This window comes from Thunnus thynnus, chromosome 4 (assembly GCF_963924715.1).
Source record: "Thunnus thynnus chromosome 4, fThuThy2.1, whole genome shotgun sequence".
Classification (NCBI taxonomy): Eukaryota; Metazoa; Chordata; class Actinopteri; order Scombriformes; family Scombridae; genus Thunnus; species Thunnus thynnus.
This window is the reverse complement of record NC_089520.1, coordinates 16,662,645-16,686,891: the sequence shown is the minus strand read 5'-3', so window position 1 is coordinate 16,686,891 and position 24,247 is coordinate 16,662,645. Positions and strand designations below refer to the sequence as shown.

Below are 24,247 nucleotides of genomic sequence, written 5' to 3'. Positions count from 1 at the left end.
GAGCCATGTAGAGGAGAAATAGTCTTTTAACCGAAGTCGAGAGGATTTAAAATGTTCTGATAAAACAAACCAGAAACTGGGAACACATTTGCCAACATTTACCAGGTTTACAATCTTTTACAATCAATCTAAAATTGGAAGATGTTTCCTATCCCTTTTTATATATGCTTTCAACTTGCAAGACTAGCCTATAACCTGCTTTGATTCTTCGATTTTACTTATATCAATTTTGATCTTTTCCGCTCACACAAAAAGGAAAATTACAATTCATTCTGTATCATCATTACATGTCCTGGCCAAAGAGCTGACTTGTGTGTTGTGGTGTGAGTCACCTGCCTGCTAGAGGGCTTTTAACCATTATTATCTCAGTCCGGTAAAGTGAGGGGGTGTGCGCGCTGTTTGCTTGCCGCACAGGTAGAGCGGGTATGGTTGCTCGGAAACCGCTGCAGGGGTGTCATGAGCGGGGTGTGAACTCCTTCTTTCAAGGTCTGTGTGTGACTACTACTAGAGCTATCAACAGCTAAGCTATCTGCTGATGTTTTACATCACTGCTGACACAGCCAGACCTCCTCCTTTTTTTTTTTTCTCCTAGCACCCATGGGCCCTGTTTGGTCCTCACACACTCTGCTTCTCTGCACCTATTGTGTAAACACAGAAGTCAAACTTGACCATAAAAAAGAGCCACATTGTCTGGTCAAATGATCTGAATTAAGTGACTTAAAGAATTCCTCCTGCAGAGGGTTAATGCTCTGCATGACTACACATCATTTGTTTTAATCCTGTTGCCTGTAAATGCTCCTATGGTTAACTGCCAGGATGAACTGTCTTTGCACCTGTTGCAAGAGGAAGCACAAGCCCCTGGGGGTTCATTATCAAGGATCATGTTGCTTCCCGTCCCCGCCGAACCGAATCGACGGCCCTGGCAGGGGGATTGCATGCCTTGTTGGGCAGTTTGGCTCAGGCTGATGCCCCAGGCTTCCTGTTGTTTTAGAGCTTTGTTTCTCACCAGCTGTCAGGGCAGCACATAAATATGGCTCATAGGAGACCAGGAGCGAGAGAGAGAGAGGGGGGGGGGGGGGGGGGGGGCGTGTTCTTCTCAGTCATCAGTCCTGCATTATAAGGAGGACAGCATGACTCTGGGTGTGCGTGAACCTCATTTGTGGTCTCCAGAAGAGTTGACCAACAAGGTTATGGATGCACCTGTTTTCCTGCATTCTGAAAAATCAGATGGATAGTGTTAAGACTACCGCTAGTGAGCTGACGTTGTTTGGGGATTTACTGCAACAAGGCACGGCTGGCGTCACAGTGAACATAGACATACTCAGATACACTTGCTTTAAAGTATAAAGGCTCTCTGTACTTAAACTTTCTACACTTTTTCTCTAGAGATTGTGACATACTGAACAGGTTAATCCAGTAAAATCGGATCACATTTTGCCTGCAGTGTATTTCTGACCCCAGAAATATCAATATGCTGCCAGGTTTCCTTCTCTCTGAATATTGTATACATTGTTTACTCAGCCCTGACACATACTTGACATGACACAAACATTCAGGTCATTTGACATGAGGAGTTCTTGCAACATCAGGTACATCTCTGGTAACAGGAGGAGCCCCTTCCTCTGCTGTTCAGGCCAAGCGAGATTGCAGCACTGAAGCACACAGTCAAGTTTTAAAATATACTGTTAACTTATTAGAGTAGAGGGAAAGTTTGTAGGAACAGAAATCTGAAAGTTTGTTATTAGTCAACACCTAAAACTGTTATGTTAAACTTATAAAGACTCTGGCTCATGGACTATAGAAACACAAAAGCTTTTGAAAAGTCACTGTTGGGCTTTGCATTTATTTATCAACCTGCACTGTAAATAAGTCAAAGAAGTCAAAATTTAAGCACCCATTGATCTTACTTTTTCCATGTCATAAAATTAATACATAACCAATGTGTCCACATCCAATCTTGCTTGACAAAAAACAATCTGTGCAATAAAACAACATTTTTTTAGAAGAAGAGCTTTATAAGGGACTTTTATTCTTATGTATCAGTTTCACTCTGACTAGAATATAATGAATGACCGATTGCTCTGTCCTCAGGGTGTCATGTCAAACTGAGCTTTGGTCATTCCTCTGTTATAAAAGATTGTTGCCTCATCTCCTCACAGAAAAAGAAATTCACATTGACCAGGTCATAACTACCTGGGCAGCAGAGAGGGGGGAGATTTCTGTTATTTGCTTTCTATTCTAATATCAGTATTGTCTTTCTTTCCTGGCTTCCCCTGAGTATGTTGGCTCTGCTTTCAGAGAGTATTTTTCAGTGTGCCACTAGATGTTCTGTTTCTCTTCATCTGCTTTTGCTTTCAGCCTCCTTTCACTGTCATTCATGGCTGTGTTTTGGCTGTGTTACAGGTACACCAGAAGTAGGGGCAGCCAGCCGGGGCGATCTGAGTGTTTCCTGGCTTTGATGCGACCCGAGTGTGCCTGGAGCATGTCCACAGTGGGCCTGACTGCCCAGGAGACATCTTTTCCCATAGAAAACCCCTTCCTGCGGGGCAGCTACTGTCACAGCATGGCTGGATCCAAATCATCCTGGAGCTATCGCCATGAGCTGGACAAGTGAGTGTACAGGTGTCAGGATTAGCAATCCATTAGGGGAAGGGGGCAATTTTTTAAATCTGCATGAAATGCTGAAGTTTTATGGTTCAGGTCACTCTGAAAATTCTTGTATATTATGATGAACATGGCTTATTTGAAACTTTAACAAATCAGAATTTTCTTCTTTTTAACAGCTTCTACTTCAGTATGGACACTGCACACGCAGACACAAACAGCTCTCGTGCCCAGCAAAAGGGGCCACCTCCACCATCTCTAAGTCATGAGAGTAAGTGCATGATCTGTCATCTGCACAGTGCATTTCTTCTGAAATACACAAATGCTGCATTGCATGTATTATGCATTTGAATCATCTGCTACATACTGGATATAGTAAGTGGTTTTCCAGAAATATAGATAAAGCAAAGGGTTCTAATCCAAATGTCCAATGGCAACATATAAATTCACATAAAAACATTTTTCTGTCCTTTTCTACAGGATACGATTAAGTTGTAGTTGTAAATTTTACCATCGTTGTTAATCAGCCATAATAGTTTAATACTGTGCCATTAATGTAATGTCGTTGTTTTTTTTAATTTTTCCTCTCTGTCAGGACATAAACACAGTCCCAGCACACAGATATTACCTCCCAAGAAATCCCGGCCCTCCCATCTCTCCCTGTCCTGCAACGCTGAACCATCCACCCCGAGTCCTGCTGATGACGACCAGGTGGTCCCTTCATTCCAGAGGCTCTCTGTGTACGAGTGTAGCAGTCCACCACAGACACCAGGCAGATGCTCCAAGCCTCTGCCCCCCATCCCTCTACATACAGACATCTCCCCTGAGCAGGCAATGGATAATGAGGTAGAATTTTTCACAAGTTCGGACGATAGCTGCTGCCTGGTGTCTGATCAGTCTCCCAAATCGTCGCCTTTTCGACATGGAGTCCCCAGCCGAAGGAGCTTCAGGGACTGCGGGCAGATTAATTATGCTTATTATGATGGTCCTTTAGGACCACCGAGCCCGAGACAGCCGCAACAGCAACACCAGGCACATCCTCCACAGGAAGTGCGGGAACAGCATGAGCAGCAGCGACAGGAACTGCCAGTGGTCTGTCAGAGACAGCAGGACAAGAGTCAGAGGAGGCTACGGCGCTCTCACTCCGGCCCAGCTGGATCATTTAACAAGCCCTCTGTGCTGCGCCTCACTTGCCACAAACGCCACACCCACAGTACAGATAAGCCAGAGGTGCCACCCCCTATCCCTCCAAGAGCAATCAAGACAGTAGACTACCGCCGCTGGTCAGCAGAGGTCTCGTCTGGGGCTTATAGCGATGAGGACAAACCACCCAAGGTGCCCCCGAGGGATCCTTTGTCCAGAGGCAGCTCCCGCACCCCCAGCCCCAAGAGCCTCCCAACATACATCAATGGAGTGATGCCCCCAACCCAAAGCTTTGCACCGGACCCTAAGTATGTAAGCTGTCGGGGTTTACAGAGACAGAACAGTGAGGGCTCCCCCTGTATCCTGCCTGTTATGGAGAACGGCAAGAAGGCCAGCACCACACATTATTACCTTCTGCCTCAGCGGCCGGCTTTCGTGGACTCACCTTGTGTAGAGAGATTTCTTCGGGTCATGGACAGCCCAGCGGCTCGCAATACCGATGTATCAGACTCAGACTGGGACTGCCACACCAGGAGGAAAGCACAAGTGGATCTAGTTTGAAAGGTTTTAGTTGAAGTAGCAGAGGACTCTTACTGTATATGAGCAAATACCACTTGACAAAATGGTGAAACTGGATGCTAACAACCCTCAAACTGCTGCTTTTACTGTTTTGTTTTTTTTTTAACCCCTTATGTATTCTGAACACACAGGGTATGTGCACACTGTATTGAGTTACTGGTAATGTTGGAATAGCTATCACAACTGAGATCCTTTACTTAAAACTGTATCTCTGAATTTAGATAGTGGGCAAAATTCAACATTGTAAAGTATATTTTTGATATGATTTTTATGTCATGACACTCAATGTTGTGCCATTTTTTGCTGATATATGGTACAGTCAGAAGGTACAAGCGGGCCTTGAACCTCATGTGCTCAGTGTTTTGTGTGTGGGAGTTGGAGTATGTGTCAGTGAGATACATTGGGGCTTTTTGATGCTGCTTTTGTGTCTCACAAGGGACGAAAGGTCAGTAATGTAACCATGTGTCACTTAATATATGAAGTCTAAATACAAGGCCAATTAATTTTTAACAAAATGAAGGATGCTAGCACACAAATCTCCATTCTGTCTGCTATTCTGTGTGTGGGGATATGCTTTATAGAGTACATGTCAACGCTGGCATGGTCTCCCTGCCTTTGTGAAGTTTCAGTCTTACTCAGGCCAATATATCTGTGTAAAATTTGTGCCTCCCACATGTTGTCATGGTACATTTTGTACTAAGAGGTGGGTACATTACTGGTAGCTATGCATGTTTCCATTGGAATGTCTAGTGCAGCTTATATGGTGTAGTTGTCTGTGGATGAGTGTGTTTGTGCATATGTAGGTGCGTGGACGTGTTTGTGCATAAGTGAATGTGAACAGCAGACAGAAAAGTTGTTCTGGTGATACTATATATAGTGAACAATTAGTAGAAATCTGTCAACCATACTTGTTACTGTGCTCTGCTTGTTTGCAGCGCCTGCTTTTGAGTACAGCCGTCTGAAGTGCACACATTCAATTGCTTTCTTTTCAGTGTCCGGGTCTGTTTTGTTGCACGGAAATTGGCCTGTTGAACATAAGTGAATGTATGCTTTTCTCACTTCAGTCAAATAGTTGGAGGAGCTTATTTTTGAGTCAATGCATGGAGCAAATTTGCCTCAACTGCTACCTCCCTTGATATTAATCCTATATTTCATATACTCCCCATTTAAATAAGGCAAAATCTAAATTTATAATCAACAAAAGAGTGGCTAACTAGCTCCATAGTTGACCCGACACAATTTTTTTATTAAGTATCACTTAATTAAAAAAAAACAAAACTGTTAGATTTAAGAGAAACAAAGTCAAGTCTAACCGGATATCCTTAAATAGAGATCTTAGATCACACAGATGTTAACCTGTTAATACAGACGCATTACAAAGACAGTGCAGGGTTATACCGACCTGACACAGACTTTCCTGTTCTGCTCATGCATTCCTGCCTTACATGATTGCAGCGGGTGTGGTCTGAGAGACTTTGGCTGCTGGCAGCCAAGAAAATATATGAATTTTATTGTTGTAGATTATTCAAGAAACATCAGGATGGTATAGTAAATGTAGCACATGTATTGAAGTAACCCTTGGTATCGAACACGGTGTTCAGTTTGGGGAAACAGATAACTGCTAAGGTCAAACGGTCATTGAAGTATACTTTTTCTCTCCCTCCTGCTCACAAACCCTTGCCAACACAATGTTGCTTTGACTTAAACGTCTGAAAAAATGTTTACATCATACACTGATACTATTTAATCTTAAGGTATTCATATGTCTTATTAGGAATAATAAAACTGAATGAACACAAGTTTATCAAAAAAAATAACTTCTCTGCTGTGGTGAAGACATGCACTGGGAGAGTACAGTATGCTGTGTACAGTATTTAACGATTCCATTTTGTTGTTATGAATAGTTGTTAAGTATATAGTCTTTAAAAAGAAAGCAAAATAAAATGACTTATTTATGAGCCTGCTTCACTCTGTTTCTTGGATCTGTCAGAGTGAACTCTCAACTCAGCTGCTTGGCCTGTTTTATCACCCACACACCCTCATGCTGTGCCTTATTGTGACTGGCCTCTATCCAGAGAAAGACAAGTCACTTATAATGGTCGACTGACAGGTGTACAGTATATTGCCTTCCTCTTCCTGGTTATAACACGGTCTCCTCCTGCATGACAGCTTAGATGCACTGTGTTAGCCAGCTTTTGCACCCACAGGTTTTTAAGCATTTAACAATGTTGCAAGTGTTTTAATCTTGACTAGCGTCCATGTGGTTGGGCATGGAGCCGAAACCACAATTAGAGGTGAAATGATTACTAAATAAACTGGAATTCAGCTGCAGTTACAATATCCACTATGTAGGTTTGCTGCACTGATAGTAACCGATTTTGTATTATCCTCTCATGGGAACAAAAGGCAACAGTTTGAACATCTAGGCCACCTGCAAACCCTTTCACCTGGTTCACTCTTAGATGAGCTGCTAGGCGACAGCATAGGTGGCGACTATGGCAACTAGACACAGGCTGCTCAATTTTAAAGTAGTCTGTTGGAGGTGAGAAAGATCAAGTGCCAAATGAATAAACAAGGCGAGTGGTTTAAGATTAGCTTCTTACCAAATGAAAAGACAAACACAATATTGCACTATTGTGGCACTAAAAGGCATTGCTGTGCTCTAGGCCAGAGCTTAGACCTGTGACTTGACTCTTTTCACCATTTTCATGACTCTTGACTTGACATGTGAAACTTTTTTCATAATTGTGAAACTTCTTTTCACAAGTCAAGAATGAAGGCAAAGGGCCTCATTATGACTCTGTGTGAAATTCAGTCACTTTGTGTCCCAAAATGTTTTTGACGCTGTTTCTGTCCTCTTTCTGTTTCTTCTTAAAGCCACCATTACACATAAACCCTTTTGTCTCCTGAATGAGTTGTATTTTGTCAACACAACTTGAGTCTTAAACGTGACTTTACATCCAACATATTTATGGTATCAGTTAATTTGATAGAAGTCACTGGTTGGCACTGCTGATGGATTAACAAATGGAACAAACTCATTTAAATGATAAGAATTATTATAGTCATTATGATTATTGCCTCATTAATTGCTATACAGCCTCTGCTGTTTGGTCTGAAGCTGTCTGTGTGGAAGAGAGCAGAGTCTGTTTTCTGTGTCTGGCTCTTAACATAAGTCAGCAAGGCATCTGCATTGTACACAGATGCAGTGGTAGTTGGAGTAATGTTTAGAAAATAATAATAATATAACCCCCCCCAACCCTAAATAGGTCAAATGGACATCATAATAATGATAACATAATGCAGGAATCTACTGGCTCTACTGGTGCGATATTTAAAAAAAAAAGCAAGATGTAATTTCAGGCAAAGAACCTAAAATTACATCAAATGTTGCTATGAATTTGGGAAGAACAAATAGGTATGTTGATCAGAAACAAAACCTATTTGACAGTTTATGCAGATATGATTGTAACACTTATGGATCTCACTCTGAGGTCCAGAAATTAAATTTGAGTAAGCAGCTGCTGTTGCACTGCAGCACGGAGAAATAATTAAATAAAATGAAATATTAATTGGTTAAATGCAACTTTTGGCAATAAATAGGCTGATTTAAAATCTTATACTGTCAAAACAGCTTCCTCTGCAGACATGAGGCTATAGATTTCTGTATATCCTGTTAAAAATATTCAACAATATAAGCTCACAGGTTTAAGAGTATTCACACCATATCTCCTTTCAGTTCTAACATCTGTAATTTTAGTCCACAATCAACTATACAGTATACTGTATTTTAAAAATGTGGCATGTATGTACTTGTTGTATTATTATTTATGATATGTGTGCTCACTAGTCACTTACATGTAAGTTATTGTTATTCAGAATAGAGTAGTTCATTTCTAAAATGATATCAGGCTGTGTTAGGATAATACCCAACAAATAATGAGCATCTGAACAAGAGTTGAACTGGGAAAATATATCTAAAAGGCACATAGCACGAGAATGCTCAACATTCTAATCTTGTCATAAATAATGAAGTAAAAATATGTGAAACAAAGATGGTATTCTTGAAATGATTCCTGAATGTTCAACTGGCTCTTATCTTTATATGCATGAAAATGCATATCTGCCAGTACAGTTTGTACATTCCCTGGTGTCTGCTTGGGTTTTCTATGTGTATTCTGATTCTTACTGTACCCTACATTTCAAAAACATGCAGCTAAATTGGATAAAAATCACAACAAACCAAAGAGTTAATTAATCCCCTTTTTATATGTAATTAGCAATTGCTTTAAAGCAAGTGCACTGACGTTTTGTTTTGGTGTATCTTTTCATGTCATTTGCTGTGAGGGGTGGACAGAGTTGTGAATATTTAACTAAGACTGAAGTGCTGCTGGTTAAATTTTATTCAGGTCAGAGTGGTTGTGTGGTAAATACAGGACATCAAGAGAAGGCAAAGAAGCCGGTCTTTTGAGTCAGCCACGAGGTGGAGACAAATAGCCATCAATAGTTCAAATAAAAAGATATCAATAAACTTTGTATTGCTGTTGTAGACCGGCAGCAGGAGTGTGCACGACATTTTGAAGTGCAAAGGCACCGTTCAAAGAAGATCTCACCAATGTCAGTATCACAACTAGTCAGACATTGGCAGGAGCAATAATATTGGACTAATATTGTACTGATATAGCTGTTGTTACATGATGTTGATAGTACACAGTCCCAATTCTACAACAGAGAAGAGATAGTCATTGATTAAACCATGGAGCATTCTCAGACCATTCATTAAATATCACAGAAATTAGTATTAAACACGTGTTGGTTTCTCTGCCTCCTGCCTTTCACTGTCTTTATGCCTTCACATATTGAGAAGGCAAAATATTAAAAGGAGAACATGTCTACCATCTAGTGACAGGATGTTGTAATGATTCTGGGGGAAGGCCACAGAGTTGTCAGTACTGCCACTACATATACAATGCAGACAATTACACAGTTACAGAAACTCCAGATTGTGATTTTAAAAATCAACACTTCTCTGACATAGTCAAAGTAGTATTGTGTGGCTACTGTATTGGATTGAATAGAATTAGACATTGGAGGTTCTTAATTGTGTCCACCCCATGTATTTGATCGCTACAGATTATTGTATATGTTATTGTGATTTTCTGTTACAAAAATCACCTGCAGATATTAAGTGGTCTCAAAATCAAGTTGGGCCACACCCAGGATCAACATTAAAGGACTGGTTCACTCGTTTTCTGAGGGAATTTGATGCTAAAAAGATCGATATTATTAACTCAGACTGCTGAAGCCTCATATAAGCTTCAGATAAACTTTTAAATACATTTTTTCACAAAATGACTGTGTGGACACACTGTGGATTTTGGCCCCCATCACTTAAATTGAAAGTGCATTTGAAGGGGATCTTTTAACAGCCAGTATGAACAGGAGGAATGATTACAGCGAGGAAAACCTCTTTCAGTGTTAATATGGGCCCCTGACTGATGTTTTAAGACAGACTTGATAAATTGTGAACCTAGCCTTTAATAAGAACTACACTCATCTAAGCTACCTTGAATTTTGTTCTTGTACTGTAGTTTACTCAATTGCATCTGAGTGAATTCATGGCATTTTTTCATTTTCTCCATTTACAAAAATATATTGTGGGTGTAGATGTAAAATTCTTGCAGCAAAAGACACCAGTACAAAAATGTACGCAATGAAATAACAGCATTATTTGCTTAATTATTTTAATAATTTAATTTAATAATTAATTTATGTGCAAATCATAGCTGATAGCTCAAACAACACTCAGACTGATCTGTAATTATCTCTATTGCATGCATGGAAAACTTCTTAATTAGAACAAAATTCTCCAGTCTGTAGCCTTCATCTAGGGTTGATGTTCCAAACGTCTGGTCGTTTTGTTGTGACCTGGAGAAACACAAGAAGGACAGCATATTAAATCAACATTTAAACTATGATCTCACATTTACCTGCTCTTGGATTCTAAAATCTAACACTTTTTTGGTACTATATGTACAGAAAAATAAACAAGAATACCTGCAATCGGGTGTCAACATTTTCTAGATGTGGCCAAAAACCACGTGATGTGTAAGTGCCCGCAAATCCCAAGTTGTGCTCTCCTGGACAAAATAATATGATAATTTTGAAACTGTGTACAGCATGTCCTTGCTCTGCATTTGTTTACATCATTGAAAAAGATCAGTGATTACTAAAAAACAGATATACCTGTATCTGAGAAGTCAAAGAAATCTTCTTCAAAAGCAGACAGTCTTCTGTTATAGGAATTGTTCCTTCTCCTAAAATAAAGACAGCTTCATCAGTTTCACATGACAATGTTTATTACTGTATATCTACAGGCTATGAGGAAGATTAATTTGTCTATACAGCACCAGTAAAAAGTTTGGACACACCTTCCCATTTACATGAATGAGAACATGTGTCCAAACTTTTGACTGGTATTGTAGGAAGATGCATTTTAGGCATCAAAACCTACCAAATGCCTGTATACTTTTTTTTGACCACAACAGCAATGACAATGATAATCAAGAGCAGGAGTGCTGCTGCCAGTGATCCAAACAGTGCTCCATAGAAACCTGGACCCCGGCGGAAGAGCTCACACTGTGGGCCATAAAACTGCTCCAGGCTAGACTCGTAACACCTATGTCGAAAGGCCACAAAAGTGAAGTACGTTGACAAAATTATTATTATGAACAAGCATATTAGATGTATCTAAGCTCTTTGCAATTAAAATAAAGTAAAAAGTGGATGGTTGGGCTTACCTGCAAATTGACCCTATGTAAATGTCATTAAGACAATCTCCATGATGATGACAGTAATCAGGGTTTGTTTTGCATGGTCCAACACACTGCCACTGACCATTACTAATCACGGCAGTGTAATCAACAAACCGACTGCAGTTAACAAAAGGCTTCAAGTCTGTGATATCTGATTGATAAAAAAAATGTTACGTATTAATCATTTTGTAGGAGTATCATCACACAAAAATAGAAATTTTGACAAATTGAATAAACACTAATATAAGCAATATGAGAAATACACATTCAGCGTTGACATATATTCACTTACTTTTAATCTCAGGTGACTGGAAGGTGAGTCCATTTAACTGCACACTGGTATTATTAAATGCCCGAGAAATCTTATTGAGGTTGCTTGTGTCATTCAAGATGTTGGTCAACACCCCATCTAGTTTGGTGTTGACATAGTGGATTTGTGTTTCATTGTTCAGATAGTTGTACTCTGCTACGCTCTCTGCAACAACAGATCCTGGTCTACAATAGGTAAATAGAAATATATTACCAAATGAAAACAATTTCTACTTGGATAAAAAGTACTCGTTTAAATAATTTTATCAGTAAAGTTTAATAAAAACCTACGTTAAATTGATGATTTGTACTTTTTTAAAGGCCAGTGGATCAGCTTCTTTGCACAGGGCTTCGAGCTGGAAATGAGAACATGACAGATGTGACATTTGCTATTATTGCCCGGTAAATAATTATTAGTTAGTGGTTATAAGACAGAGGTAAATATGCTGAAGTGAGATCACTTATTGTGCAAAAATCATTAAATCATGCCACAATAAAATATGCCTTACCTCCTTTCTTAATTTGTTGATGAATTTCAAGGACTCAGGTGAGTTTAAATTTTTATAAGCATCCACAAAAGTGATGTCGATTTTCATTGTAACATTTACCCGTCGAGTTGGTATTGCTCCGGAATCTGGAAAAAAAAACAACAGATGACACCGTTATATTAATATTGCAATAACATGATATATACATTTCAGTAACATTTTACATTCAATGGGGTGAGAAATATCACTTCCAACAGAAAATAAATTTGAAATTAACATATTGCTAAAAGCTTAAAACTTATCTCTGTGTTCAAAAGTTATTTTCATCTTAAACATTATTATGAAGAACTGTAGTTGGGAAGAAAAAGTCTCACCAATATTAGGGTGGGTGTTGTTCTGTCCAAAAACACAGGAATCTCCATAGACTGATTCTTGACAATGGCAGTGACATCTGCCTAGTGTCGTGTTGAATATACACTCTCCCCCGTTACACTGACAGTCCTCATCTCTGCACTGAGGAGTTGTAGATGGTGTTGTCACAGTGACAGTGGCATTTGAGAGAGGGATAATGGTAGATGTTTTAACTGTGTTTGAGCTGATGATTTCTGCTGATGTCAAAGCCTTTGAAGTTTGTGTCATTGGTAAAGATGTTTGTGGATTGCTACTAGTTTTTCCATTAGTTGTCTCTTCACTTGTGGATACAGCAGTAGGTTTTGTCAAAGGTGTTGTGTTCGAGGAGACTGTAGAAGGTGTATGACTTGTAACTGAAGAATTTGATTGTGGTCTGACAGTAGGTGTAGGTGGAAAAGAAGTTTGTGTCATGACATTAGTTGTCTGTGTGGTGTGCTTCAAAGCCGTGGACAGCGATGAGGTGAACTCAGTTGGCAGCTGTGACTCTGTTGATAAAGTTGTTGTTGTAGGTGTAACTGTATTTGTTGATGTAGAAAGTGCTTGTTTGGTTGTCAACAGTGTGGTAATTGGAGAGATTGTAGAGGTTGCACTTGATGTTCCCTGACTGTCAATTGGAAGCCGAGTTGTGTTCTCAGTTGATATTGTTGTTGTTTGAATAATGACAGCAGGTGTGGTTACGTTGGAATTGGTAGATAGTGTAAATCCAGTTGAGGGAATTACTGAACTTGAAGCTGATGATGCAGTTGTTGTTGTCTGTGCTACTGGTGAGGTTGAGTTAGTCATTGAATCTTTCTGAGTTGATGCTGTTTGCTCAGACATTCCAGTTGTTTCTGTATTCTGAAGGGTTGATGGTTGTGAAACAGTTGTAGATGTGGATGATGGTGATGATCTAATAGATTCACTTGTTACAGTGACTGGCATACTCTGTGTTGAGGAAGAAGGTCCGGGAGATGTTTGAGTGAAATGACTAATCAATGGAGTGACTGTAGATGGTAAATTAGATGAAACCTTGGAAATTGTCGGGAAATTGATATTTGATGTGGAATAATCAGTGTTGATAGAGGCTGTAACTTCATTTGTGGTAATAGTTGAGGTAGATGCTGTTGATTCAGTTGTTCCTGTAGGTGGCGGTGTTGTCACAGATGTAGACTGCAGCTCTGTGGGAGAGTACAGTATTGTGGATGATTCCTGGATTGTTTGCGTAAGCAGAGTTGTGTTTGTATGAGTACTTATTGAAGGGAATAAGGAGGGTGAATTGGGTGAAACCTCTGTATTTGTGGGGAAAGTGCTTGTTGTTGTGGAATGATCAATGTTGACAGTGGCTGTAATTTCGTTTGTGGTGAGTGTTGAGGTTGATGCTGATGATTCAGTTGTCCCTGTGGGTGTTGTTGTCGTAACAAATGTAGACTGTGGCTCTGTGGGTGAGGACATTATTGTTGTAGATGATTCCTGGATGGTTGGTGGTGGCTGAGTTGTATTTGTGTGATTGCTTATTGGAGGGAATGTGAAGGTTGAACTGGGCGATGTCTTGGTACTTGTCAGGTTATTGACCGTTGTGAAAATGTCAGTTGCAGTAGTTTTTCTAACTCCGCCTGTAATGACTGTTGAAGTTGATAGCATAGATTCAGTTCTTCCTGTAGGTGTCACCGTCGTGACAGATGAAGACGGTCGCTCTGTAGGTGAGGACAAGATTTTTGTAGATGATTCCTGGCTGGTTGGTGGTAGCTGAGTTGTGTTTGTGTGAGTGCCTATTGTAGGGGATAAAGAGGGTGGATTGGGCGAAACCCCTGTATTTGTGCGGGAACTGATAGTTGTGGAATGATCAGTGTTGGCAGTTTGAGGAACTTCATTTGTGGTGACTATTTGTTTTGTTACAGTTGTTCCTGTGGGTCCCACCGTTGTAAAAAATGTAGATCGTGGCTCTGCAGGGGAGGACATTTTGGTTGTAGATCTTTCCTGGCTGCTTACCGAAAGCTGAGTTGTATCCGGATTTGTTGGTGTTTCAGATTTGAGTCCAGGAGATGTTTGACTAAAATGAGTGGTTAAAGGAGGTAGTGTGGAGGGTGAACTGGGTGAAAGCTCTGCATTTGTTGGTAAATTGATGGTTCTTGTGGAATGATCAACGTTGGTAGCTTTAGTAATTTCATTTGTGGTGAGTCTTGAGGTTGACAGCATTGATTCAGTTGTTCCTGTGGGTGTCGCCATTGTGACAGGTGTAGACGGTGGCTCTGTGGTTGAGGACATTATTGTTGTAGATGATTTCTGGCTGCTTGGTGGAATCTGAGTTGTGTTCGTGTGAGTTCCTATTGTAGGGGATAAAGAGGGTGAATTGGGCAAAACCTCTGTATTTGTGGGAGAACTGAACATTGTGGAGTGATCAGGGTTGGTAGCTTTAGTAACTTCATTTGTGGTGAGTGTTGAGGTTGACAACATTGATTCAGTTGTCCCTGTGGGTGTTGCCATTGTCAGAGATGTAGACTGTGGCTCTGTGGGTGAGGATATTTTTGTTGTAGAGAATTCCTGGCTGGTTGTTGGAAGCTGAGTTGTGTTTGTGTGAGTGCTTATTGTAGGGGATAAAGAGGGTGAATTGGGCGAAACCTCTGTATTTGTGGGGGAACTGAAAGTTGTGGTATGATCAGTGTTGGTAATTTTGGTAACTTCATTTGTGGTGAGTGCTGAGGTTGACAACATTGATTCAGTTGTTCCTGTGGGTGTCACCATTGTCACAGATGTAGATTGTGACTCAGTGGGTGAGGACATTATTGTTGTAGATGATAACTGGCTGCTTGGTGGAAGCTGAGTTGTGTTTGTGTGAGTGCTGGTTGTTGGGATTCTGGAAGGTAAACTGGTTGATACCTCTGTACTTGTCGGGAAATTTGTAGGTGTTGTAGAATGATCAGTGTTGATAGTTGCTGTAACTCCAATTGTGGTGAGTACTGAGGATGATGCTGATGATTCAGATGTTCCTGTGGGTATCACTGTCGTAACAGATGTAGACTGTGGCTCTGTGGTTGAGAACATTATTGTTGTTGATGATTCTTGGCTTGTTAGCGGAATCTGAGTTGTGTTCATATGAGTGCTTATTGGAGGGAATGTGGAGGATGAACTGGGTGAAACCTCTGTATTTGTGGGGGAACTGACAGTTGTGGAATGATCAGAGTTGGTACTCTTGGTAACTTCAGTTGTGAAGAGAGTTGAGGTTGACACCTTTGATTCAGCTGTTCCTGTGGGTGTCACAGTGGTAAAAGATGTAGACTGTGGCTCTGCAGGGGAGGACACTTTTGTTGAAGATGTTTCCTGGCTGCTTAGCAAAAGCTGAGTTGTATCTGGATTAGTTGGTGTTTCAGATTTGAGTCCAGGAGATGTTTGACTAAAATCAGTGGTTAAAGGCAGGGACGTGGAGGGTGAACTGGGTGAAACCTCTGTATTTGTTGGTAAATTGGTGGCTCTTGTGGAATGATCAGTGTTGGTAGTTTTACTAAGCTCATTTGTGGTGAGTGTTGCGGTTGACACCACTGATTCAGTTGTTCCTGTGGGTGTCACCATTGTCACAGATGTAGACTGTGGCTCTGTGGGGGAGGACATTTTTGTTGTAGATGATTCCTGGCTGGTTGGTGGTAGCTGAGATGTGTTTGTGTGATTGCTCATGGGAGGGAATGTGGAAGTTGAACCGGGTGATACCTCAGTACTTGTCAGGTTATTGATAGTCGTGACAATGTCAGTTGCTGTAGTTTTTCTAACTCCACCTGTGGTGACTGTTGAGGTTGACACCATTGATTCAGTTGTTCTTATGGGTGTTGCCATTGTCACAGATGTAGATTGTGACTCAGTGGGTGAGGACATTATTGTTGTAGATGATAACTGGCTGCTTGGTGGAAGCTGAGTTGTGTTTGTGTGAGTGCTGGTTGTTGGGATTCTGGAAGGTAAACTGGTTGATACCTCTGTACTTGTCGGGAAATTCGTAGGTGTTGTAGAAAGATCAGTGTTGATAGTTGCTGTAACTCCAATTGTGGTGAGTACTGAGGATGATGCTGATGATTCAGATGTTCCTGTGGGTATCACTGTCGTAACAGATGTAGACTGTGGCTCTGTGGTTGAGAACATTATTGTTGTTGATGATTCTTGGCTTGTTAGCAGAATCTGAGTTGTGTTCATATGAGTGCTTATTGGAGGGAATGTGGAGGATGAACTGGGTGAAACCTCTGTATTTGTGGGGGAACTGACAGTTGTGGAATGATCAGAGTTGGTACTCTTGGTAACTTCAGTTGTGAAGAGAGTTGAGGTTGACACCTTTGATTCAGCTGTTCCTGTGGGTGTCACAGTGGTAAAAGATGTAGACTGTGGCTCTGCAGGGGAGGACACTTTTGTTGAAGATGTTTCCTGGCTGCTTAGCAAAAGCTGAGTTGTATCTGGATTAGTTGGTGTTTCAGATTTGAGTCCAGGAGATGTTTGACTAAAATCAGTGGTTAAAGGCAGGGACGTGGAGGGTGAACTGGGTGAAACCTCTGTATTTGTTGGTAAATTGGTGGCTCTTGTGGAATGATCAGTGTTGGTAGTTTTACTAAGCTCATTTGTGGTGAGTGTTGCGGTTGACACCACTGATTCAGTTGTTCCTGTGGGTGTCACCATTGTCACAGATGTAGACTGTGGCTCTGTGGGGGAGGACATTTTTGTTGTAGATGATTCCTGGCTGGTTGGTGGTAGCTGAGATGTGTTTGTGTGATTGCTCATGGGAGGGAATGTGGAAGTTGAACCGGGTGATACCTCAGTACTTGTCAGGTTATTGATAGTCGTGACAATGTCAGTTGCTGTAGTTTTTCTAACTCCACCTGTGGTGACTGTTGAGGTTGACACCATTGATTCAGTTGTTCTTATGGGTGTTGCCATTGTCACAGATGTAGATTGTGACTCAGTGGGTGAGGACATTATTGTTGTAGATGATAACTGGCTGCTTGGTGGAAGCTGAGTTGTGTTTGTGTGAGTGCTGGTTGTTGGGATTCTGGAAGGTAAACTGGTTGATACCTCTGTACTTGTCGGGAAATTCCTAGGTGTTGTAGAATGATCAGTGTTGATAGTTGCTGTAACTCCAATTGTGGTGAGTACTGAGGATGATGCTGATGATTCAGATGTTCCTGTGGGTATCACTGTCGTAACAGATGTAGACTGTGGCTCTGTGGTTGAGAACATTATTGTTGTTGATGATTCTTGGCTTGTTAGCGGAATCTGAGTTGTGTTCATATGAGTGCTTATTGGAGGGAATGTGGAGGATGAACTGGGTGAAACCTCTGTATTTGTGGGGGAACTGACAGTTGTGGAATGATCAGAGTTGGTACTCTTGGTAACTTCAGTTGTGAAGAGAGTTGAGGTTGACACCTTTGATTCAGCTGTTCCTGTGGGTGTCACAGTGGTAAAAGATGTAGACTGTGGCTCTGCAGGGGAGGACACTTTTGTTGAAGATGTTTCCTGGCTGCTTAGCAAAAGCTGAGTTGTATCTGGATTAGTTGGTGTTTCAGATTTGAGTCCAGGAGATGTTTGACTAAAATCAGTGGTTAAAGGCAGGGACGTGGAGGGTGAACTGGGTGAAACCTCTGTATTTGTTGGTAAATTGGTGGCTCTTGTGGAATGATCAGTGTTGGTAGTTTTACTAAGCTCATTTGTGGTGAGTGTTGCGGTTGACACCACTGATTCAGTTGTTCCTGTGGGTGTCACCATTGTCACAGATGTAGACTGTGGCTCTGTGGGGGAGGACATTTTTGTTGTAGATGATTCCTGGCTGGTTGGTGGTAGCTGAGATGTGTTTGTGTGATTGCTCATGGGAGGGAATGTGGAAGTTGAACCGGGTGATACCTCAGTACTTGTCAGGTTATTGATAGTCGTGACAATGTCAGTTGCTGTAGTTTTTCTAACTCCACCTGTGGTGACTGTTGAGGTTGACACCATTGATTCAGTTGTTCTTATGGGTGTTGCCATTGTCACAGATGTAGATTGTGACTCAGTGGGTGAGGACATTATTGTTGTAGATGATAACTGGCTGCTTGGTGGAAGCTGAGTTGTGTTTGTGTGAGTGCTGGTTGTTGGGATTCTGGAAGGTAAGCTGGTTGATACCTCTGTACTTGTCGGGAAATTCGTAGGTGTTGTAGAATGATCAGTGTTGATAGTTGCTGTAACTCCAATTGTGGTGAGTACTGAGGATGATGCTGATGATTCAGATGTTCCTGTGGGTATCACTGTCGTAACAGATGTAGACTGTGGCTCTGTGGTTGAGAACATTATTGTTGTTGATGATTCTTGGCTTGTTAGCGGAATCTGAGTTGTGTTCATATGAGTGCTTATTGGAGGGAATGTGGAGGATGAACTGGGTGAAACCTCTGTATTTGTGGGGGAACTGACAGTTGTGGAATGATCAGAGTTGGTACTCTTGGTAACTTCAGTTGTGAAGAGAGTTGAGGTTGACACCTTTGATTCAGCTGTTCCTGTGGGTGTCACAGTGGTAAAAGATGTAGACTGTGGCTCTGCAGGGGAGGACACTTTTGTTGAAGATGTTTCCTGGCTGCTTAGCAAAAGCTGAGTTGTATCTGGATTAGTTGGTGTTTCAGATTTGAGTCCAGGAGATGTTTGACTAAAATCAGTGGTTAAAGGCAGGGACGTGGAGGGTGAACTGGGTGAAACCTCTGTATTTGTTGGTAAATTGGTGGCTCTTGTGGAATGATCAGTGTTGGTAGTTTTACTAAGCTCATTTGTGGTGAGTGTTGCGGTTGACACCACTGATTCAGTTGTTCCTGTGGGTGTCACCATTGTCACAGATGTAGACTGTGGCTCTGTGGGGGAGGACATTTTTGTTGTAGATGATTCCTGGCTGGTTGGTGGTAGCTGAGATGTGTTTGTGTGATTGCTCATGGGAGGGAATGTGGAAGTTGAACCGGGTGATACCTCAGTACTTGTCAGGTTATTGATAGTCGTGACAATGTCAGTTGCTGTAGTTTTTCTAACTCCACCTGTGGTGACTGTTGAGGTTGACACCATTGATTCAGTTGTTCTTATGGGTGTTGCCATTGTCACAGATGTAGATTGTGACTCAGTGGGTGAGGACATTATTGTTGTAGATGATAACTGGCTGCTTGGTGGAAGCTGAGTTGTGTTTGTGTGAGTGCTGGTTGTTGGGATTCTGGAAGGTAAACTGGTTGATACCTCTGTACTTGTCGGGAAATTCGTAGGTGTTGTAGAATGATCAGTGTTGATAGTTGCTGTAACTCCAATTGTGGTGAGTACTGAGGATGATGCTGATGATTCAGATGTTCCTGTGGGTATCACTGTCGTAACAGATGTAGACTGTGGCTCTGTGGTTGAGAACATTATTGTTGTTGATGATTCTTGGCTTGTTAGCAGAATCTGAGTTGTGTTCATATGAGTGCTTATTGGAGGGAATGTGGAGGATGAACTGGGTGAAACCTCTGTATTTGTGGGGGAACTGACAGTTGTGGAATGATCAGAGTTGGTACTCTTGGTAACTTCAGTTGTGAAGAGAGTTGAGGTTGACACCTTTGATTCAGCTGTTCCTGTGGGTGTCACAGTGGTAAAAGATGTAGACTGTGGCTCTGCAGGGGAGGACACTTTTGTTGAAGATGTTTCCTGGCTGCTTAGCAAAAGCTGAGTTGTATCTGGATTAGTTGGTGTTTCAGATTTGAGTCCAGGAGATGTTTGACTAAAATCAGTGGTTAAAGGCAGGGACGTGGAGGGTGAACTGGGCGAAACCTCTGTATTTGTTGGTAAATTGGTGGCTCTTGTGGAATGATCAGTGTTGGTAGTTTTACTAAGCTCATTTGTGGTGAGTGTTGCGGTTGACACCACTGATTCAGTTGTTCCTGTGGGTGTCACCATTGTCACAGATGTAGACTGTGGCTCTGTGGGGGAGGACATTTTTGTTGTAGATGATTCCTGGCTGGTTGGTGGTAGCTGAGATGTGTTTGTGTGATTGCTCATGGGAGGGAATGTGGAAGTTGAACCGGGCGATACCTCAGTACTTGTCAGGTTATTGATAGTCGTGACAATGTCAGTTGCTGTAGTTTTTCTAACTCCACCTGTGGTGACTGTTGAGGTTGACACCATTGATTCAGTTGTTCTTATGGGTGTTGCCATTGTCACAGATGTAGATTGTGACTCAGTGGGTGAGGACATTATTGTTGTAGATGATAACTGGCTGCTTGGTGGAAGCTGAGTTGTGTTTGTGTGAGTGCTGGTTGTTGGGATTCTGGAAGGTAAACTGGTTGATACCTCTGTACTTGTCGGGAAATTCGTAGGTGTTGTAGAATGATCAGTGTTGATAGTTGCTGTAACTCCAATTGTGGTGAGTACTGAGGATGATGCTGATGATTCAGATGTTCCTGTGGGTATCACTGTCGTAACAGATGTAGACTGTGGCTCTGTGGTTGAGAACATTATTGTTGTTGATGATTCTTGGCTTGTTAGCAGAATCTGAGTTGTGTTCATATGAGTGCTTATTGGAGGGAATGTGGAGGATGAACTGGGTGAAACCTCTGTATTTGTGGGGGAACTGACAGTTGTGGAATGATCAGAGTTGGTACTCTTGGTAACTTCAGTTGTGAAGAGAGTTGAGGTTGACACCTTTGATTCAGCTGTTCCTGTGGGTGTCACAGTGGTAAAAGATGTAGACTGTGGCTCTGCAGGGGAGGACACTTTTGTTGAAGATGTTTCCTGGCTGCTTAGCAAAAGCTGAGTTGTATCTAGATTAGTTGGTGTTTCAGATTTGAGTCCAGGAGATGTTTGACTAAAATCAGTGGTTAAAGGCAGGGACGTGGAGGGTGAACTGGGTGAAACCTCTGTATTTGTTGGTAAATTGGTGGCTCTTGTGAAATGATCAGTGTTGGTAGTTTTACTAAGCTCATTTGTGGTGAGTGTTGCGGTTGACACCACTGATTCAGTTGTTCCTGTGGGTGTCACCATTGTCACAGATGTAGACTGTGGCTCTGTGGGGGAGGACATTTTTGTTGTAGATGATTCCTGGCTGGTTGGTGGTAGCTGAGATGTGTTTGTGTGATTGCTCATGGGAGGGAATGTGGAAGTTGAACCGGGTGATACCTCAGTACTTGTCAGGTTATTGATAGTCGTGACAATGTCAGTTGCTGTAGTTTTTCTAACTCCACCTGTGGTGACTGTTGAGGTTGACACCATTGATTCAGTTGTTCTTATGGGTGTTGCCATTGTCACAGATGTAGATTGTGACTCAGTGGGTGAGGACATTATTGTTGTAGATGATAACTGGCTGCTTGGTGGAAGCTGAGTTGTGTTTGTGTGAGTGCTGGTTGTTGGGATTCTGGAAGGTAAACTGGTTGATACCTCTGTACTTGTCGGGAAATTCGTAGGTGTTGTAGAATGATCAGTGTTGATAGTTGCTGTAACTCCAATTGTGGTGAGTACTGAGGATGATGCTGATGATTCAGATGTTCCTGTGGGTATCACTGTCGTAACAGATGTAGACTGTGGCTCTGTGGTTGAGAACATTATTGTTGTTGATGATTCTTGGCTTGTTAGCAGAATCTGAGTTGTGTTCATATGAGTGCTTATTGGAGGGAATGTGGAGGATGAACTGGGTGAAACCTCTGTATTTGTGGGGGAACTGACAGTTGTGGAATGATCAGAGTTGGTACTCTTGGTAACTTCAGTTGTGAAGAGAGTTGAGGTTGACACCTTTGATTCAGTTGTTCCTGTGGGTGTCGCCATTGTCACAGATGTAGAATGTGGCTCTGTGGGGGAGGACATTTTTGTTGTAGATGATTCCTGGCTGGTTGGTGGTAGCTGAGATGTGTTTGTGTGATTGCTCATGGGAGGGAATGTGGAATTTGAACCGGGTGATACCTCAGTACCTGTCAGGTTATTGATAGTCGTGACAATGTCAGTTGCTGTAGTTTTTCTAACTCCACTTGTGGTGACTGTTGAGGTTGACACCATTGATTCAGTTGTTCTTATGGGTGTTGCCATTGTCACAGATGTAGATTGTGACTCAGTGGGTGAGGACATTATTGTTGTAGATGATAACTGGCTGCTTGGTGGAAGCTGAGTTGTGTTTGTGTGAGTGCTGGTTGTTGGGATTCTGGAAGGTAAACTGGTTGATACCTCTGTACTTGTCGGGAAATTCCTAGGTGTTGTAGAATGATCAGTGTTGATAGTTGCTGTAACTCCAATTGTGGTGAGTACTGAGGATGATGCTGATGATTCAGATGTTCCTGTGGGTATCACTGTCGTAACAGATGTAGACTGTGGCTCTGTGGTTGAGAACATTATTGTTGTTGATGATTCTTGGCTTGTTAGCAGAATCTGAGTTGTGTTCATATGAGTGCTTATTGGAGGGAATGTGGAGGATGAACTGGGTGAAACCTCTGTATTTGTGGGGGAACTGACAGTTGTGGAATGATCAGAGTTGGTACTCTTGGTAACTTCAGTTGTGAAGAGAGTTGAGGTTGACACCTTTGATTCAGCTGTTCCTGTGGGTGTCACAGTGGTAAAAGATGTAGACTGTGGCTCTGCAGGGGAGGACACTTTTGTTGAAGATGTTTCCTGGCTGCTTAGCAAAAGCTGAGTTGTATCTAGATTAGTTGGTGTTTCAGATTTGAGTCCAGGAGATGTTTGACTAAAATCAGTGGTTAAAGGCAGGGACGTGGAGGGTGAACTGGGTGAAACCTCTGTATTTGTTGGTAAATTGGTGGCTCTTGTGAAATGATCAGTGTTGGTAGTTTTACTAAGCTCATTTGTGGTGAGTGTTGCGGTTGACACCACTGATTCAGTTGTTCCTGTGGGTGTCACCATTGTCACAGATGTAGACTGTGGCTCTGTGGGGGAGGACATTTTTGTTGTAGATGATTCCTGGCTGGTTGGTGGTAGCTGAGATGTGTTTGTGTGATTGCTCATGGGAGGGAATGTGGAAGTTGAACCGGGTGATACCTCAGTACTTGTCAGGTTATTGATAGTCGTGACAATGTCAGTTGCTGTAGTTTTTCTAACTCCACCTGTGGTGACTGTTGAGGTTGACACCATTGATTCAGTTGTTCTTATGGGTGTTGCCATTGTCACAGATGTAGATTGTGACTCAGTGGGTGAGGACATTATTGTTGTAGATGATAACTGGCTGCTTGGTGGAAGCTGAGTTGTGTTTGTGTGAGTGCTGGTTGTTGGGATTCTGGAAGGTAAACTGGTTGATACCTCTGTACTTGTCGGGAAATTCGTAGGTGTTGTAGAATGATCAGTGTTGATAGTTGCTGTAACTCCAATTGTGGTGAGTACTGAGGATGATGCTGATGATTCAGATGTTCCTGTGGGTATCACTGTCGTAACAGATGTAGACTGTGGCTCTGTGGTTGAGAACATTATTGTTGTTGATGATTCTTGGCTTGTTAGCAGAATCTGAGTTGTGTTCATATGAGTGCTTATTGGAGGGAATGTGGAGGATGAACTGGGTGAAACCTCTGTATTTGTGGGGGAACTGACAGTTGTGGAATGATCAGAGTTGGTACTCTTGGTAACTTCAGTTGTGAAGAGAGTTGAGGTTGACACCTTTGATTCAGTTGTTCCTGTGGGTGTCGCCATTGTCACAGATGTAGAATGTGGCTCTGTGGGGGAGGACATTTTTGTTGTAGATGATTCCTGGCTGGTTGGTGGTAGCTGAGATGTGTTTGTGTGATTGCTCATGGGAGGGAATGTGGAAGTTGAACCGGGTGATACCTCAGTACCTGTCAGGTTATTGATAGTCGTGACAATGTCAGTTGCTGTAGTTTTTCTAACTCCACTTGTGGTGACTGTTGAGGTTGACACCATTGATTCAGTTGTTCTTATGGGTGTTGCCATTGTCACAGATGTAGATTGTGACTCAGTGGGTGAGGACATTAT

At 41.8% G+C, this 24,247-nt stretch overlaps 3 protein-coding genes across 4 annotated transcripts in view; 1 reads left to right on the top strand and 2 right to left on the bottom strand.

Annotated features, from left to right (window-relative positions):
- errfi1a (ERBB receptor feedback inhibitor 1a) overlaps positions 1–6,284 on the top strand; it is a 42,092-nt gene extending 35,808 nt beyond the window's left edge. For both annotated transcript variants that reach the window (XM_067586961.1, XM_067586962.1), the window contains 3 exons: positions 2,404–2,610; positions 2,784–2,875; positions 3,200–6,284. In XM_067586961.1, coding sequence (XP_067443062.1) covers positions 2,404–2,610; positions 2,784–2,875; positions 3,200–4,308 — 1,408 coding nt within the window. In that variant the 3' untranslated portion in view covers positions 4,309–6,284. The remainder of the gene's footprint in view (positions 1–2,403; positions 2,611–2,783; positions 2,876–3,199) is intronic.
- Positions 6,285–9,715: 3,431 nt separating this feature from the next.
- LOC137181336 (uncharacterized) lies at positions 9,716–15,111 on the bottom strand. The gene is made up of 9 exons (XM_067586957.1): positions 12,313–15,111; positions 11,960–12,084; positions 11,742–11,806; positions 11,434–11,636; positions 11,127–11,292; positions 10,841–11,005; positions 10,573–10,643; positions 10,384–10,466; positions 9,716–10,254 (listed from the first exon to the last, which is right to left on the bottom strand). The coding sequence occupies exons 1-9, from the start codon at positions 15,107–15,109 to the stop codon at positions 10,210–10,212; spliced, it is 3,720 nt and encodes a 1,239-aa protein (XP_067443058.1). The 5' UTR covers positions 15,110–15,111; the 3' UTR covers positions 9,716–10,209.
- A 194-nt stretch (positions 15,112–15,305) lies between these two features.
- On the bottom strand, positions 15,306–17,310 carry LOC137180805 (uncharacterized). The gene is made up of 2 exons (XM_067586052.1): positions 16,289–17,310; positions 15,306–15,485 (listed from the first exon to the last, which is right to left on the bottom strand). The coding sequence occupies exons 1-2, from the start codon at positions 17,273–17,275 to the stop codon at positions 15,306–15,308; spliced, it is 1,167 nt and encodes a 388-aa protein (XP_067442153.1). The 5' UTR covers positions 17,276–17,310.
- Between the last annotated feature and the right edge of the window lie 6,937 nt (positions 17,311–24,247).